The 13,414-nt window shown below is 37.5% G+C and overlaps 1 protein-coding gene across 1 annotated transcript in view; it reads right to left on the bottom strand.

Annotated features, from left to right (window-relative positions):
* Positions 1 to 1,322: 1,322 nt before the first annotated feature.
* Positions 1,323 to 13,414, bottom strand: part of LOC147678401 (NXPE family member 3-like) — a 197,818-nt gene continuing 185,726 nt past the window's right edge. Inside the window, exon 5 of the mRNA XM_086946576.1 lies at positions 1,323 to 3,154. Within this exon, the coding sequence (XP_086802702.1) occupies positions 2,622 to 3,154 (533 nt within the window). The 3' untranslated portion in view covers positions 1,323 to 2,621. The remainder of the gene's footprint in view (positions 3,155 to 13,414) is intronic.

Here is a 13,414-nt window from a genome sequence, read left to right as displayed (position 1 = left end):
AGAGAGTGCAGCAGTAGGGAAAGCGTTGGATAACGGGAGTGTGAAAATTACTATTCCCACTCCAGATAGTGCAACAGTAGGGAAAGCTTTGGATAGCGTAGGGGTAAAAATTACTATTCCCACTCCAGAGAGTGCAACAGTAGGGAAAGCATTGGATAGCATAGGGGTAAAAAATACTATTCCCACTCCAGAGAGTGCAACAGTAGGGAAAGCGTTGGACCGCGGGAGGGTGAAAATTACTATTCCCACTCCAGTGAGTTTAACATAAGGGAAAGTAATGATTTAATATATTATTAAAAATAAATTAAATATCAATCCCAATAAAAATTAATTGAAATTAATAACAAATTTAATATTATGTAATAATTAATTAGAAATACAACTACATATTAGTTATTAAAAATTAATAACATATTCATAATTATTTAACAACTAATTAATTTTCAATAACAAAAACTAATTAATAATACAAATTAATACCAATTAAAAATTAACAGTAAATTAATTATCAATACACAAAAAGTATTTTTAACATGTAATTAATTACAATTACATTACTTCCCACCCTATTCCCCTATAAACCCACATCCCACTACAGAAAATACATTAATACAATTATCATAATTATCAAATATTTAATTAATACAAAAAAAATACCAATTAATAAAAATTAATTGCCAATGAATAGAAATTAATTGCCAATTAATAGAAATTAATTACCAATTAAAAATTAATTAACAATAAATTTAAAATCAATACCAATGAATGAAAACAATTATTTACTTAATTACAATTAAATTACTTCCCACCCTATTCCCCTAGAAACGCACAACACGCTACAGAAAATACATTTAGAAAATTAACATAATTAACAATTAATCAATTAATACAAATTAATTGGCAATTAATAAAAATTAATTACCAATTAAAAAATAACAATAAATTCAAAATGAATACCAATAAATAAATAAAAATATTTAATTCATTGCAATTAAATGACTTCCCACCCTATTCCCCTATAAACCCACAACCCGCTACAGAATTAAAAAGCATAATTTAATTAAAAATTAATAATAATTGCTAAAAATTAATATTTCATTTAATATAATTAAATTACTTCCCACCCTATTCCCCTATATACCCACAACCCGCTACAGAATTAAATTACGCACAAATTAAATAACATAAAATTCATTACTTAAAATACATTAAACATACATTACAAAAATTAATATACACTTTTCACACATATACTAACATACAAAACACTTTAAAAAAATTGATATTATTAAAAAATCGATATATTTAATGCCTATATTGTATACTTCGATATTTTGACTTCTATATTTTGAAAATCGATATTACTTACCTTAAATTCGATATTTTTAACCACTATATTGTGTCCATTCGATATTTTGTCCATTCTATATTTTTACTTCGATATTATGTCCATTCTATATTTTGGAATCGATATTATGACTGTTTACCAACCACAGGCTGGCAGGAGGCCTTAACAACGTGTGAAGTGATGTAATGTAATGTAAAAGGATTTGTAGAATGCAGACTATTCCCTCATGAGGGTCTATAGGCGCTGAGTAGATGTGAAATGTCCGGAGCATCAGTCGAAATGTAAAAACGTGGGGCAAAATCTGTAGTCAGTAGGCATACATTTTCCATAGATTTCCAAAATCCTGCAAATTACAAATTTAGTGGAAGCAAAAGAAAAATAAACCTACCACACAAGAAAGAACAGCAGGGTAGTTTGGGAAGAAGTCTCCCACAGTATTAATTTGTTTCCTTTAGGAGTCCCCGGGAGATGTCAGGTGTAACTCAAAGTCAACATTGTAAAGCAACTTTATGCTATGAGATCAGAGAGAGAGTGGAATGCACAGGTCTTACAGCTCTGCAGAGATGGCAGCTGATGCAGGCTTGAAGGAGTCTGACCAGGCTGGTGAGTCTGTGTGATGTTGAGTCCATCACTTGTCTGCAAATTGATCCCAATTAAAGAAGAGTTCACATGTCCTGTTTAATTTGCTTACCAAAGATTGCCACAAAGTATATCATGGAGGGGATTGCATTCACCAGATTCCACAGAGTTCTTTTCTTGGAGGAGGTCACAGAAAACTGATTAAGAAGAAAATCAAGAGTTGCTGAAACAAATCACGCAACAAATTCATCCATTGCAGATATCTGTATGTGAGCCACAGGTTTGAACATTGGCAGGTCCAACCAACTGCTCGCCTATTACAGGTCTTTGACCCAGTTGTTATTAAGTCAGGAAATATAAACAACTCTTTCTAAAGTGCTTTGAGACTAGCAAACCATCTTAGAATCATCTGGTAACAGGACACTCAACAAAGGTAGTGACAAAATCATGCAGTCATTGTATTCCACCCTTCCTTAACTCTACTACTAGCCCCGGACATATTGACGCTCATCATACAAGCCGGCTCTTAAAATATCAGTGTCATCTTCTGTGTGCTTACAATTCTCTGATCTCCTTTTCAAAGACAAACTGCTCTTTTCCAATAGCTGGAGACCGGGAGAAAAAAACACCTTCACTTGTCCATGACCTCCCTGTGGTATTATCAGAAAGTTTGGTTCTCATCTTCACCTCACAGTCACTTGGGACAGATGAAAGAAAGGAACATGTCTACTTCATTTTGGATGATGATCTTCCCAGGATGGATGTCTTCCTTAAGATAGTGACTGGCGGTCATGTCCCACGCATCCACTATGGCCACGGGGAGCTCAGAGAACATCTTCCTCAGGATGATGTCTAGCTGGAGGGACAGCCAGTCACTCCCATATATTGACTTGTAGCTTGTGTTGGCAGTTTTGATGATCACTGTAGTCTTGGGGCTCCTCTGCAAGAGTTCTGTGATTGCCCTTCGGATGTTTCTCACTCGACGGATGTACACCTCCACTGGGTAAGTAGTGAAATGAGCCCAAATGGTGAACACAATGACCACCTCAGGCCCACCACCAATTTTAGTGATGTCATTCGCCATGTAGTGGATGTCTGCCATCATGGTTTTTTCTGTCCGTAGTGGGTTGCCATGGGCTCTCCAGTGAATCATTAAGCCGTTGTCTGGGTCCACGGCCAAGAGGGGACCTGACTTGTGTCTCACATGCAGGTCGATTTGCCTGATGGCTGTGGAATGAACAAAAAGGACTTTCAGAACAAGGGTGAGAGAGAGCGAGCCAGTCATAGATAGAAAACTTCAGGTGAAGGAAATCAGAGGGCAAGGAGAGGTTAAAGTGGGAACATGTTAGAGTTGGACTGTAACAGAGGGGATATGGTAGCAAATGGAGGCTCGAGTGTCAAAGTGAGAGCGGCAAGCGTCAAAGAAGGACTATGTCAGGGTATTAGGTCAGAGCAGCAAAAGTTCACACAGATAGGCCAGAGGCTGAGGAGGACAATACAATTTGGCTAATTTTAACCATATATGGAGTCCTTTTCTCAATTCACGATGATTTGAATATATTTTGTACATTTGCTGTTGATGGGTATACATATTTCCTTTTTTTGCCTTTAATTTTTTAATGCATATGATTCTTTATTCTCTGTAATAATACTGCTATATTTTGTTATGTCATTCATTTGTCTATGTATGCAACTGTGGTACTGGTACTAATTTGTTTTTATTTTGTTTTTATTTATTCGGTTCATAACTTTTAATTTATCCTTTACAGTTTCTTTATTTCTTTGTTAATATGAGGATATTTGAATGTTGATCATTGTTCATATAATTTTGAAAAAACTTTAATAAAGAATTGAGATTTTTTTTTTAAAAGAGAGGAAACCTCGATGGGTTTAGTGGGCAATCCAGAGTGTATGAAGAGAAGACGCCAAGGATATCAGAGAGGATGATTAAAGAAAAAGGTCTCACATAAACGAGAATGAGGCCAGGGGGTGGGATGTTAGAGGTAAAGAGGAGCAGCAGGTGAGATAGGAAGGAATTCAGAGGCTAAGGTGAGGTCTTACTGGAAGGTCAGAGATAGAGATTGGGTCACAAGAGGTTGTAAGGTAAAGTAAGTCCTCCAGTGAAAAGGTGTGAGTAGCTGGCGGTCTGAGGACAGAGGTCAGAAAATAAAGACGTCCAAGGGTATGGAGAGCCAGAGGAAGAGAAGCTCGAGAGGGAGGCGATCAGAATGGGAGGAAGTCACAGAGGTTGGGCGTCTGAATATTCGGATCTTAGAAGGGGAACGGGAGAGAAAGCGAGGGTCTCAGATAGGGAGAAGGTTAATAGCTCAGAATGGAGATCAAAGAGGAGGGGGAGCAGAGGGACAATAGGTCAAACAGGTGAGAGAAAAGAAAATGGAAATTGAGGAGAAAAGGTCGAAAATTAGGCACAAAAGTGTTAAGAGGGTGGGGTCTCAGAGGGCATAGGTGTAGTTGGAATGTTGCTGAAGGTCTGAGTAAGTGGTTGTTACAGGCATGACAAGATTATGTTTAGCAATATGGATTGTATGGCAGAACTGTGTGACATATAATTATGTTTCACACCCACTTCTCAGAAAAATGTCCATTTTGGGGACAAACCGAAGCCGTTAGAAGGGTATCAGAGGCCCAGCACATTTTCAGTTCCAAGTAATTGTGTTGTAACATTTATTTTTACCTCCTAAGGAAACCTGCCCTGTTTTTTAGTGATGGGCAGCTGTATCACCAGACGGTGTAAGATGCTGGCGCTGCTGTTTTCCTTTTCCCTGCAGGGTACGTTTTTATGCTAGAAACAGGTGATTATGCAATGTGCCCCACATGACATTTTGAACTGTGCGCTGCAAAAACCTGTGAAATGCCTGGGACACAATGAACACCAAACCCAATATGAGAACCATCCCTATATCTGTTCAAGCAGGTCGGGTGCTGGATGTGCAGGTAGAAGTGTAAAGGTGGAGAGAAGGGGATGTACATGTAAAACCAGACAAGACCAGGCGCAAAGCAGCAAAACACTATACACTAAAAACTTTAAAGTACCTGGCATTGCAGAGTAATACATTGCTCCACACTAAAACAACAAGGGGCACATGCACAAGCCCCTATCACCACCAGAATGTCACTTTTAGCTAAGTTCTGTTGGCGATACTCCCTTCTCCTTATTTACAAAGCAGAGTTAAGCCACTTAATGTGGCTTACCGCTGCCTTTTAATAAAGGCCCCTTTTGACGCTTCACTTAGCGTGAAAGGGGTGTGCAATGGGTGTTGCAATAGGTATTCCGCTGCAATCCCACTGCTTTTTGATGCTGCCCCATTTTTACAAGGCTGGGGCAGAGCCAAAAACTAAGACCATGAACAACCTGGGCTAAGACTGGTGATATTTTTTTCTCTTTCGCAGCACACATAGAAAGAGCAAATCACCTTTCAAGATTGATTATGTGCAGGAAGGTGTCCCTTCCTGCACATAATCATTATGCACATAAGACATTTTAACAATTCTGTAATCTCTTCCGATTGTGTCAATATTGTTACAGTAATTGTTTGTCTGAACTTGCTTTACAATTGTGTTAATGATGCAAGGGACAGTTGGCTCCCACTTTCTTTTTGCCTGATATTCTTTAATTTTTCTCTCTTTCCTATTTCTCTCACCTCTGAACCTTGTTCAAGTGTGCTCTGGATAGGTACAGGCTTGTACCCTATCAGCTTCTGAATCGGACCCCTCTGGTGGTCTCTCCTACCTTGGCTTATATATTTTGATTAAAAAGATTCAGGCCCGGCTGGGTACTGAAAAACTTTCTGATATAGTACTGATTCGAGTCTATATTCCATTGTATTGTTTTGAATTTCTAATCCTAAGGACCGTTGTTCTCCTTAATAATGTATTTTTTTTGTATAAGCATTGTTTATGGTTTTAATATATGTGTTACATTTTTAGTACTGATGAATTTTTGGTTCCGTAGTGGGTTGTGGGTGTATAGGGTGGTAAGTAATTTAAATATAATAAATTAATGATTATTTTTCATTTATTTAATTTAGATTTTATAGTTTTAATTGTGGGAAGTAATTTATGTGTTCTTATTAATTGTTTGTTAATTAATATTAATTGATTGATAATAATTATGGTAATTGCGTAATAAAGTAGGTGCGGGTTGTGGGATTTATAGGGGTAAAGGGTGGGAAGTAATTTATTTTTGATTAATTAATAATTTGTTTTTAATTTATATTAATTGATTGAAAATTAATTATGGAAATTGTGTAATTATTTTAGGTGTAGGTTGTGGGGTGTATAGGGGTAAAGGGTGGGAAGTAATTTATGTCTAATTAATTATTAATTCGTTATTAATTTATATTAACTAATTGATAATAAAATATGGTAACTGTTATTTTATTTCAGGTGTGGATTGTGGGGTTTATGGAGTAAAGGGTGGGAAATAGTTTATTTCTAATGAATAATTAGTTCTTAATTATTATTAATTAATTGAAAATTAATTATGGAAATTGTGAAACTAATTTAGGTGTGCATTGCTATGTTTATAGGGGTAAAGGGTGGGAAAAATGTATGTTTAATTATTTAGAAATGAGTTGATCATTGATATTAATTAATTAATTTATATTTAATTATGGTATTTGCATGTATTTGTTTGTGTGTTCGTTTTACTGTTATAGGGATACAGTGTGGGGAGTAAATTAATTGTACTTACTTTATAATTATTTGTTAAATACTATTAGTTTTTTAGTTGAAAATAAGTTTTAATTGTGTAATACATTTTTTTACAGTTTAATTTTAGCTGGGTTGTGGGGTTATATGGGTTAAGTGTGGGAAGTTAAATAATTGTATGAGGTTTAATTTGTTTTTTTAATTAATAATATTTATTTAATTGGTAATTAATTATGTTAATTAAGGAAGTACATTTTTTTTAAATTAGATGTGGGTTGTGAATTGTGCGGTGTTATAGGGTAGGAAACAAAAAAAGTAAATTTATGTCACAATTAATTATTTTGTTTAGTAAATATTTTTGTTAATATTTTGTTTGTTTTTAATTTTGAACTGACTGGAGTGGGAATATTTAATGTTACTCCTCAGCAATCCAACACGTTACCTACTGTTGCACTCACTGGAGTGGGAATTGTAATTTTTACCCCTTCACTATCCAACACTTTCCCTTTTCCCTACCATTGCACTCACTGGAGTGGGAATAGTAATCTTTACCCCTCAGCTATCCAACACTTTCCTTACTGTTGCACTCCGCTATCCAACACTTTCTCTACTGTTGACTCACTGGAGTGGGAATAATAATTTTCCCAGATTGCAGAGCAGACTGGATGCCAGTAAATTCTAAGATTTCATACACTGGGGAAGTGGCAGTATGAATATTTTACTACACAAAAGAGGGGGGGACGAGGAGCTTTTTATAAGGTCCAGGGTCCATGCTCCTTATACCAACGTCTATATCAACAAGAGGACACTGTTCCTATAGCAGGGTACAAAAAGTCACCCATGCATGAGGGTGCAAAAAGTCACCCGTGCATTTAAAAAAGAGGAGTGAAGAGGAAAGAAAGAAAAAAAGAAAAAAGGGGGGATTCTAGGTGACGGGGACCCACACATGAAGATGAAAGACCACTATGTGTCCTCTGATGCCCCCACACACCCCAAAGGGTGTTATGCTTCATTATTGTGCAGTTTCTCCTCGTAGGGCCGGCGCTGCAATCCCCTATGGGTCCCCCGAAGGGTCTCTTTATCCGAGATCTTTTATAGGACTACCAGATGGTGCATGTGGGTGTGTGGGGTGGGGGTCCAATGAGGGTGATGGAAGTGCGTGCAAGTGTAATGTAGAAGTTAATAAAGGGTATACATGCAGCGAATGTCTCAATTGTGTACTCTTAGCAGACTCAACTGCTAAACAAAATCTAGCCCCAACGGCATACTATGCCTGGGTTTTAAAGGTCATAGGTCAACATGTTTCGCGCCTGGGTCGCCTTAAGGGTTATTGGCGCTTCTTCAGGACCAGAACTATAAAATGTAAGGTGCACGTGAGAAAATTTAATTAAAATACCCTCTAATTCGAACAGGGCGGACAGTGCCCTGTATACAAATAATCTGGCTACAGCTGCATGATGTAAACCGCTCCTGAGTATGAATATTTTGCCACTGCCACACCCGGCCTATTAATTGTGTTGTCAGAGGATAGCGGAAACGTATAGGGTAATGCTTTCTCCATAGCACGCATGATATGTTTTGTGTAAGACGAACATTATAATGGGTATCACAAATTCAAAATGAGGGCAATGATGAAAAAATTTGGAGAGGACAAATTAATAGTAATTATAGTATATATAATCTATATTATCCGTTTACTATTTCAACAGATTGAGATGCCAACATAGGCCAAAACTTGGGAAGATGTTAACTCAGGCTTGAGACATACACCTAGTGGAATCGGGATTCACACCATCAGACGCGATAACAAAGGATAAAAAGGTACATTATGGGATCACTATCTCTACTCATGTAAATATATGAGCACCGCAAATTTAATTAAAATAATGAGTGATTAATGATTTTACTCTAGATCTTCATTGGAGCATATTCTGTAAAACAGAAGGAACACAGAGCATGCAATCACACAGACATGTCCGGCGCTAAATGATGTAAACATCCAATTAGGGTACCATTGTAAAAAATTGTTAAATTAAACACCCTAATATTTATGGGAAGGAAATTCCACATGTATGTAAATTAGAAGAATTTTACTTTTCTTATAATATCACTATGAAGGAATTTCTAGCTTCAATAGAAATGGTGAAGGGATAAGAAGGGTAACAAGAATATATATCTAAAGTTATTTGACTTAATATGTAATGATTATGGAGGAGACTGCTACATTTTTTATACTAGTAGTGGTCCTTCTAAGTATCATCAATCATATGCCAATAATGCAATGCTCCTTTCTCAATTGTGTAAATACATAACAATGTATGATGCAATTCATACAGTCACTATGTGGAGGTCCTCGCTTTCTCCTTTCTTCTGACCGTCAACCTGAATGGCATTACCTATAACCTGAATTGCTTAGCTTGCCCCATGATAATATAACTTTTTATTTTTATTTTGAAATATTTCACATATTGGTTGCACCCATTGAACTAACATTTAGATGAATTTGATAATGACCATGAAATATTTAAATATGTTGGTGATAATCATGTACTGGATTTTCATTTAATAGGTATTTTCTATTGTGAGACTTTTTTTAATAGGCAACAAGAATTGTACCTCGTGTTCTGGTTCTCGGTTTTAATGCTTTGTATATAATTTGTCTTGTAACCCTGAAGAAGTTTCTAGATTAGAGACAAAATGCATTGGCTACTCTTAAAAATTTGATCTTATAAAGATTTAAATAAAAAGTTTTAAGACACAAACAAGAATCTGTGGATGAATAATGTGCTACTAACATGTCTGAAACATTGAAGAACATGTATTCTAAGCAGTAAAATTGTGTGTGCTGGTCATTCTTGCTTGACTTGTTAGGAGTCATACTCTGTTTAGAAGAATAAGGAGACTGTTCCTCCTGACCTAAGCACCATATTTGAAAAAATTCACTATGTGTGACAGGTGGGATTTCAGTTGCCTCTGTCTCAATATTTGTAAATCCCTTATTTTATTACCTACTGGCGGTCGCCAGTAGCTAGTTATAGTTAGGACCTACTTTCCATAGTAAATCCACAACATTCTGTTTGGAATAACTTTTGCGCCGGTGAACGAATCTTCGTGAATTTCACCAAGAAAATGGCCTGCTTGGTTCCGCTCCTTCCCTGAAAGTTTGGGGGTGATTCGTCAAGTGGGGGCCGAGAAAAAAAGGGGGATCCCAAAACGTGTTTACCCCATGCAATTTTCCATAGGGACCTTTAGCCAGGGCTACAGCCCGAATGGCTGTACGGAATTACACGAAATTTGGCAGAGAGGTAGAGTTCTGTTCGCAGATTGTGCTTTTTGTTAAATGGTGTAAATCCATTCAGTAGTTTCTGAGAAAATCACAAGTAAATTCATAGCGATATCTAGAGACGGAGTTCAGCACACGTATGGAAATCTGTTCAATTACAAGCGCAAGCTGCATGCTGATTGGCTGTGAACTGTCTGTCAACGTTCGAAACCAGGAAGTGTTGGCGGCCATCTTGTGCCTCGCTAGAACCGAGTCACAAGAAAACAGTAAAGCAAAGTTGAGAAATAAGGGAAGGGGGTAGGCTAGAAACATTCTGACCCTCTAGGCTTGCTCAGGGGGTCGTACATGGATGTTTAGGCTCTATTTTTTATTTTTATTTTTTTAAAGGAAAACCGAGGCGTACGCGTATGCATACACATACAATTACAAGCAAGAGCTGCATGCTGATTGGTTGTCAATACTGCAAAACAGGAAATGTTGGCAGCCATCTTGTTTGTTGCGAGAGCCGAGTCACAAGAAAACAGTAAAACAAAGTTGAGAAATAAGGAAAGGCGGCAGGGTAGAAACATTCTGACCCTATAGTCTTGGTCAGGGGGGTGGTACATGGATCTTTAGGCTCAATTTTTATTTAAAAAAAAATAAAAAATGGAGGGGTACTCTTGCAGTACTTGCACGTGGTGGAAAAAGTGAAAAAAAACTGGAAGTCCGTTTTGTTTATTAGGTCTCGGGGGGGGGCAAATTACGGGGGCAATTTTTAGAGCTATATTTCTATGACAGTATGTAAAACTTTCCGGGTTTTTTTTGCTTCATCAGTTGTACTCTCTATGCATGTGCAGCCTTGTTTGCAAGTGCACTTTTTTTTCTTTTTCTTCAAGTTCGCCAAGCAAACCTCTCCTGATTTTAGGTATTAAATTTGCCTCTTTCTTTTCCCGGGTCATGTGTGTTATCCGGTGCTATACTTTTGTAATATATTAATAAACATATTGTATGTATATTTATTTTAAAAGTAGTTTCGAGGCACCAAACGTTGATTACATACTCCGTCCAATCGCCATTTTAGTAGTTTTCCTCTGTTATTTTTATTATACCTGTTACTTTCATTTTACCCTGTGCATATTTTCTCTGTGATGGATGAGATTTTGTGCCACAGATACCACGGTGTTTGTCCTTGGCCTTCGATCTTATCAGACTTGGTCACACGTATACCTAGAAACTAATTTGAAAGACGTAAGGCACATGCATTTCAAAAAGTGTTGGTCAACAAAAAAACATTATTAAGATTATGTATTTATCATGTGTGGTAAATGCATACTAGTTGTGAAAGCATGTGTGGAAAAGCGATATGCGTGCTAATGGTTTTGTGGTGACGATCACGCGTGCTTATGAACCGGGTCTGGGCGTGTTGGAGTCTAGGGTACCAGGCAGAGGGGCACGCAGCTGCACTCATACAATATAGAAGTAATATAGGATTTTTAAAACTTAAAAAAAAATTATTCCATAATTATCCTAGATTAAGTCTTCTGTTAGTATGTTCAATAAATATATGAATATATGCTTTTAAACAATTAAAACCATTCACGTCTCTTTTTGTACGGGGCGCCGTACATGACGTCACACGGAAGCTTTGATGCGACGCGTAACCTCGAAGCGTATTCGTAGCGTATGCTGAGAATGATTAGCAGTAAAAACTATGGTGCAATCACTCTCTCACTGTCAAATCAGAGCACAGGGCGCGCTATGATAATGGTTAGAAGTGGTCACTCATTGGAGATCCAATTCAGGTGTGTGGCTTATCCACAGTATCATAACGTTATTTTTTAACCTGGTGAAGTTTGAGGTTTGCATGAAATACTGTGCTATAGGCAGATATGGATGTTTAGGGAGCGGTTATCCCCATTAAGCTTGGTTATTATCATTTACATATAGGTGTCTAAGGGAGGGAAAAGAAGTCTATGTGAATGGGGAGGATTGCACAATAGTACCAGATCACTCCTTAATTTGTAGACACATACAATTGCATAGCTCTTGTATACAAGATGCGCCTAATTTGGACAGAGTTTTGAAAGGTAGTCTGACACCTGCTATCATAACAACATTCAGTTTACTGGAAACGGGAGTTATTTACTTTGAAGTAATGGAGATTGTTGTGCAATGTTAGCAGGCATCGCTTACATGATTACGGTAACTGAGCGTGTGGTTTGATTAAAAAAAGTTGTGTTAACTCCTCTGCATGGGAAGCTGGATGTTTCCATCTGGCTGTTGATTTCGACCTTGAAAGCAGAGTCAACCAAATGAGTCGTATAAGAGCGCTATTATCTCAAAAAGAGGTCGCTCTTATATCTGGTACAGAAACATTTGTCCTTTATGAAGCAAACACCCGCACAGAAGTGCATGATTTATTAAATACAGACGTGCTCTTGAATTTTGGGGAGTTAATTTAGAGTATCTTTAATGTGTCCTTGACTAAGGGGTTACCTTACTTTTTAAAAGTTAGAAGCAGTGGCCTTGTAACTTCTGTAGAAAGTATATTTGGTGTCTTTTTTGGGATTTTTTCATTCGATTTCTTCCAGCGTCTTTGGTGGATTGCGCGTAATACTCGCATTAGTTGCCGGTTTGCTTTTATTAATTTGTTTACATAAATATGGATGCACATCCTGCAGCAGACGATAATATGTCCCGGCTGTTGCTGCTCCGCAACCGAATGCTTAGTTACTATGGAGCGCTGCCTTTTGCTACATTGAGTGCAGTTTATGGATTATCGTTTCGATTTTCCTTTTTCACATGCGTTCAACCTGTGTTCCATTGCCTGAGCTGTGATTTCGACTGGGCCCTGGATTTGTGTCTCTGCAGTACGGTGTCTCCCAACGCGGATTATGACCAGCTGATGAGCCCTTTACTGGTTCATGACGTGCTCTGTTCTGGTGGCAGGATTATGGCCTTAGCAGCGACACATGGAATAATGGGATGTTGGAATGTTTTTGCAGCGGCGCTTGAGTTCTTGGCACGCAGTTACATTGAAGATGACCCGAGTTTTCCTCCGATGGTGATAGAGGCTCCGGTTGTTGAGGAACATGTATGTTCATTCCCACTATTGAATTGGATGGCTGAAATGTTTTCAGATGAGAACAATAACTTCCTCTTGGAGGCTGTTGCTACATACTGTGCTTACACGCTGTTGGATTTAGACTCTTTGATTTTTCGACATATTCTTTATTATTTAGTTACTGTTTTCTATCAAATAGCGAATAACTTTTTTTTGGAAATGTGAACTTGACTCTGCTTTTTAGGCTTGGACTCTGCGTTCCTAATTCGCCCACATTTATATCACGTGCTTTGATCAAGAAAGGGTGCCGTGGGGCTGAGCGTTGCACTCACACCCTGTTAGGTTAGCATGGGTTTATTAGAAGCTTAAACGCTATTTTTGCTTTCCTGCTCTGCTTTGCACACGACACGTACTTGTGATATTGTTTAGAGAAGGCTGAGTATTTTGCTTTATATGAGAATAATTTGGTATGCTAGATTTGTAAACTGCC

The sequence above is a fragment of the Lissotriton vulgaris genome, chromosome 12 (genome assembly GCF_964263255.1).
Source record: "Lissotriton vulgaris chromosome 12, aLisVul1.2, whole genome shotgun sequence".
In the NCBI taxonomy this organism is placed as follows: domain Eukaryota; kingdom Metazoa; phylum Chordata; class Amphibia; order Caudata; family Salamandridae; genus Lissotriton; species Lissotriton vulgaris.
This window is presented reverse-complemented; position numbering and strand designations above follow the sequence as displayed.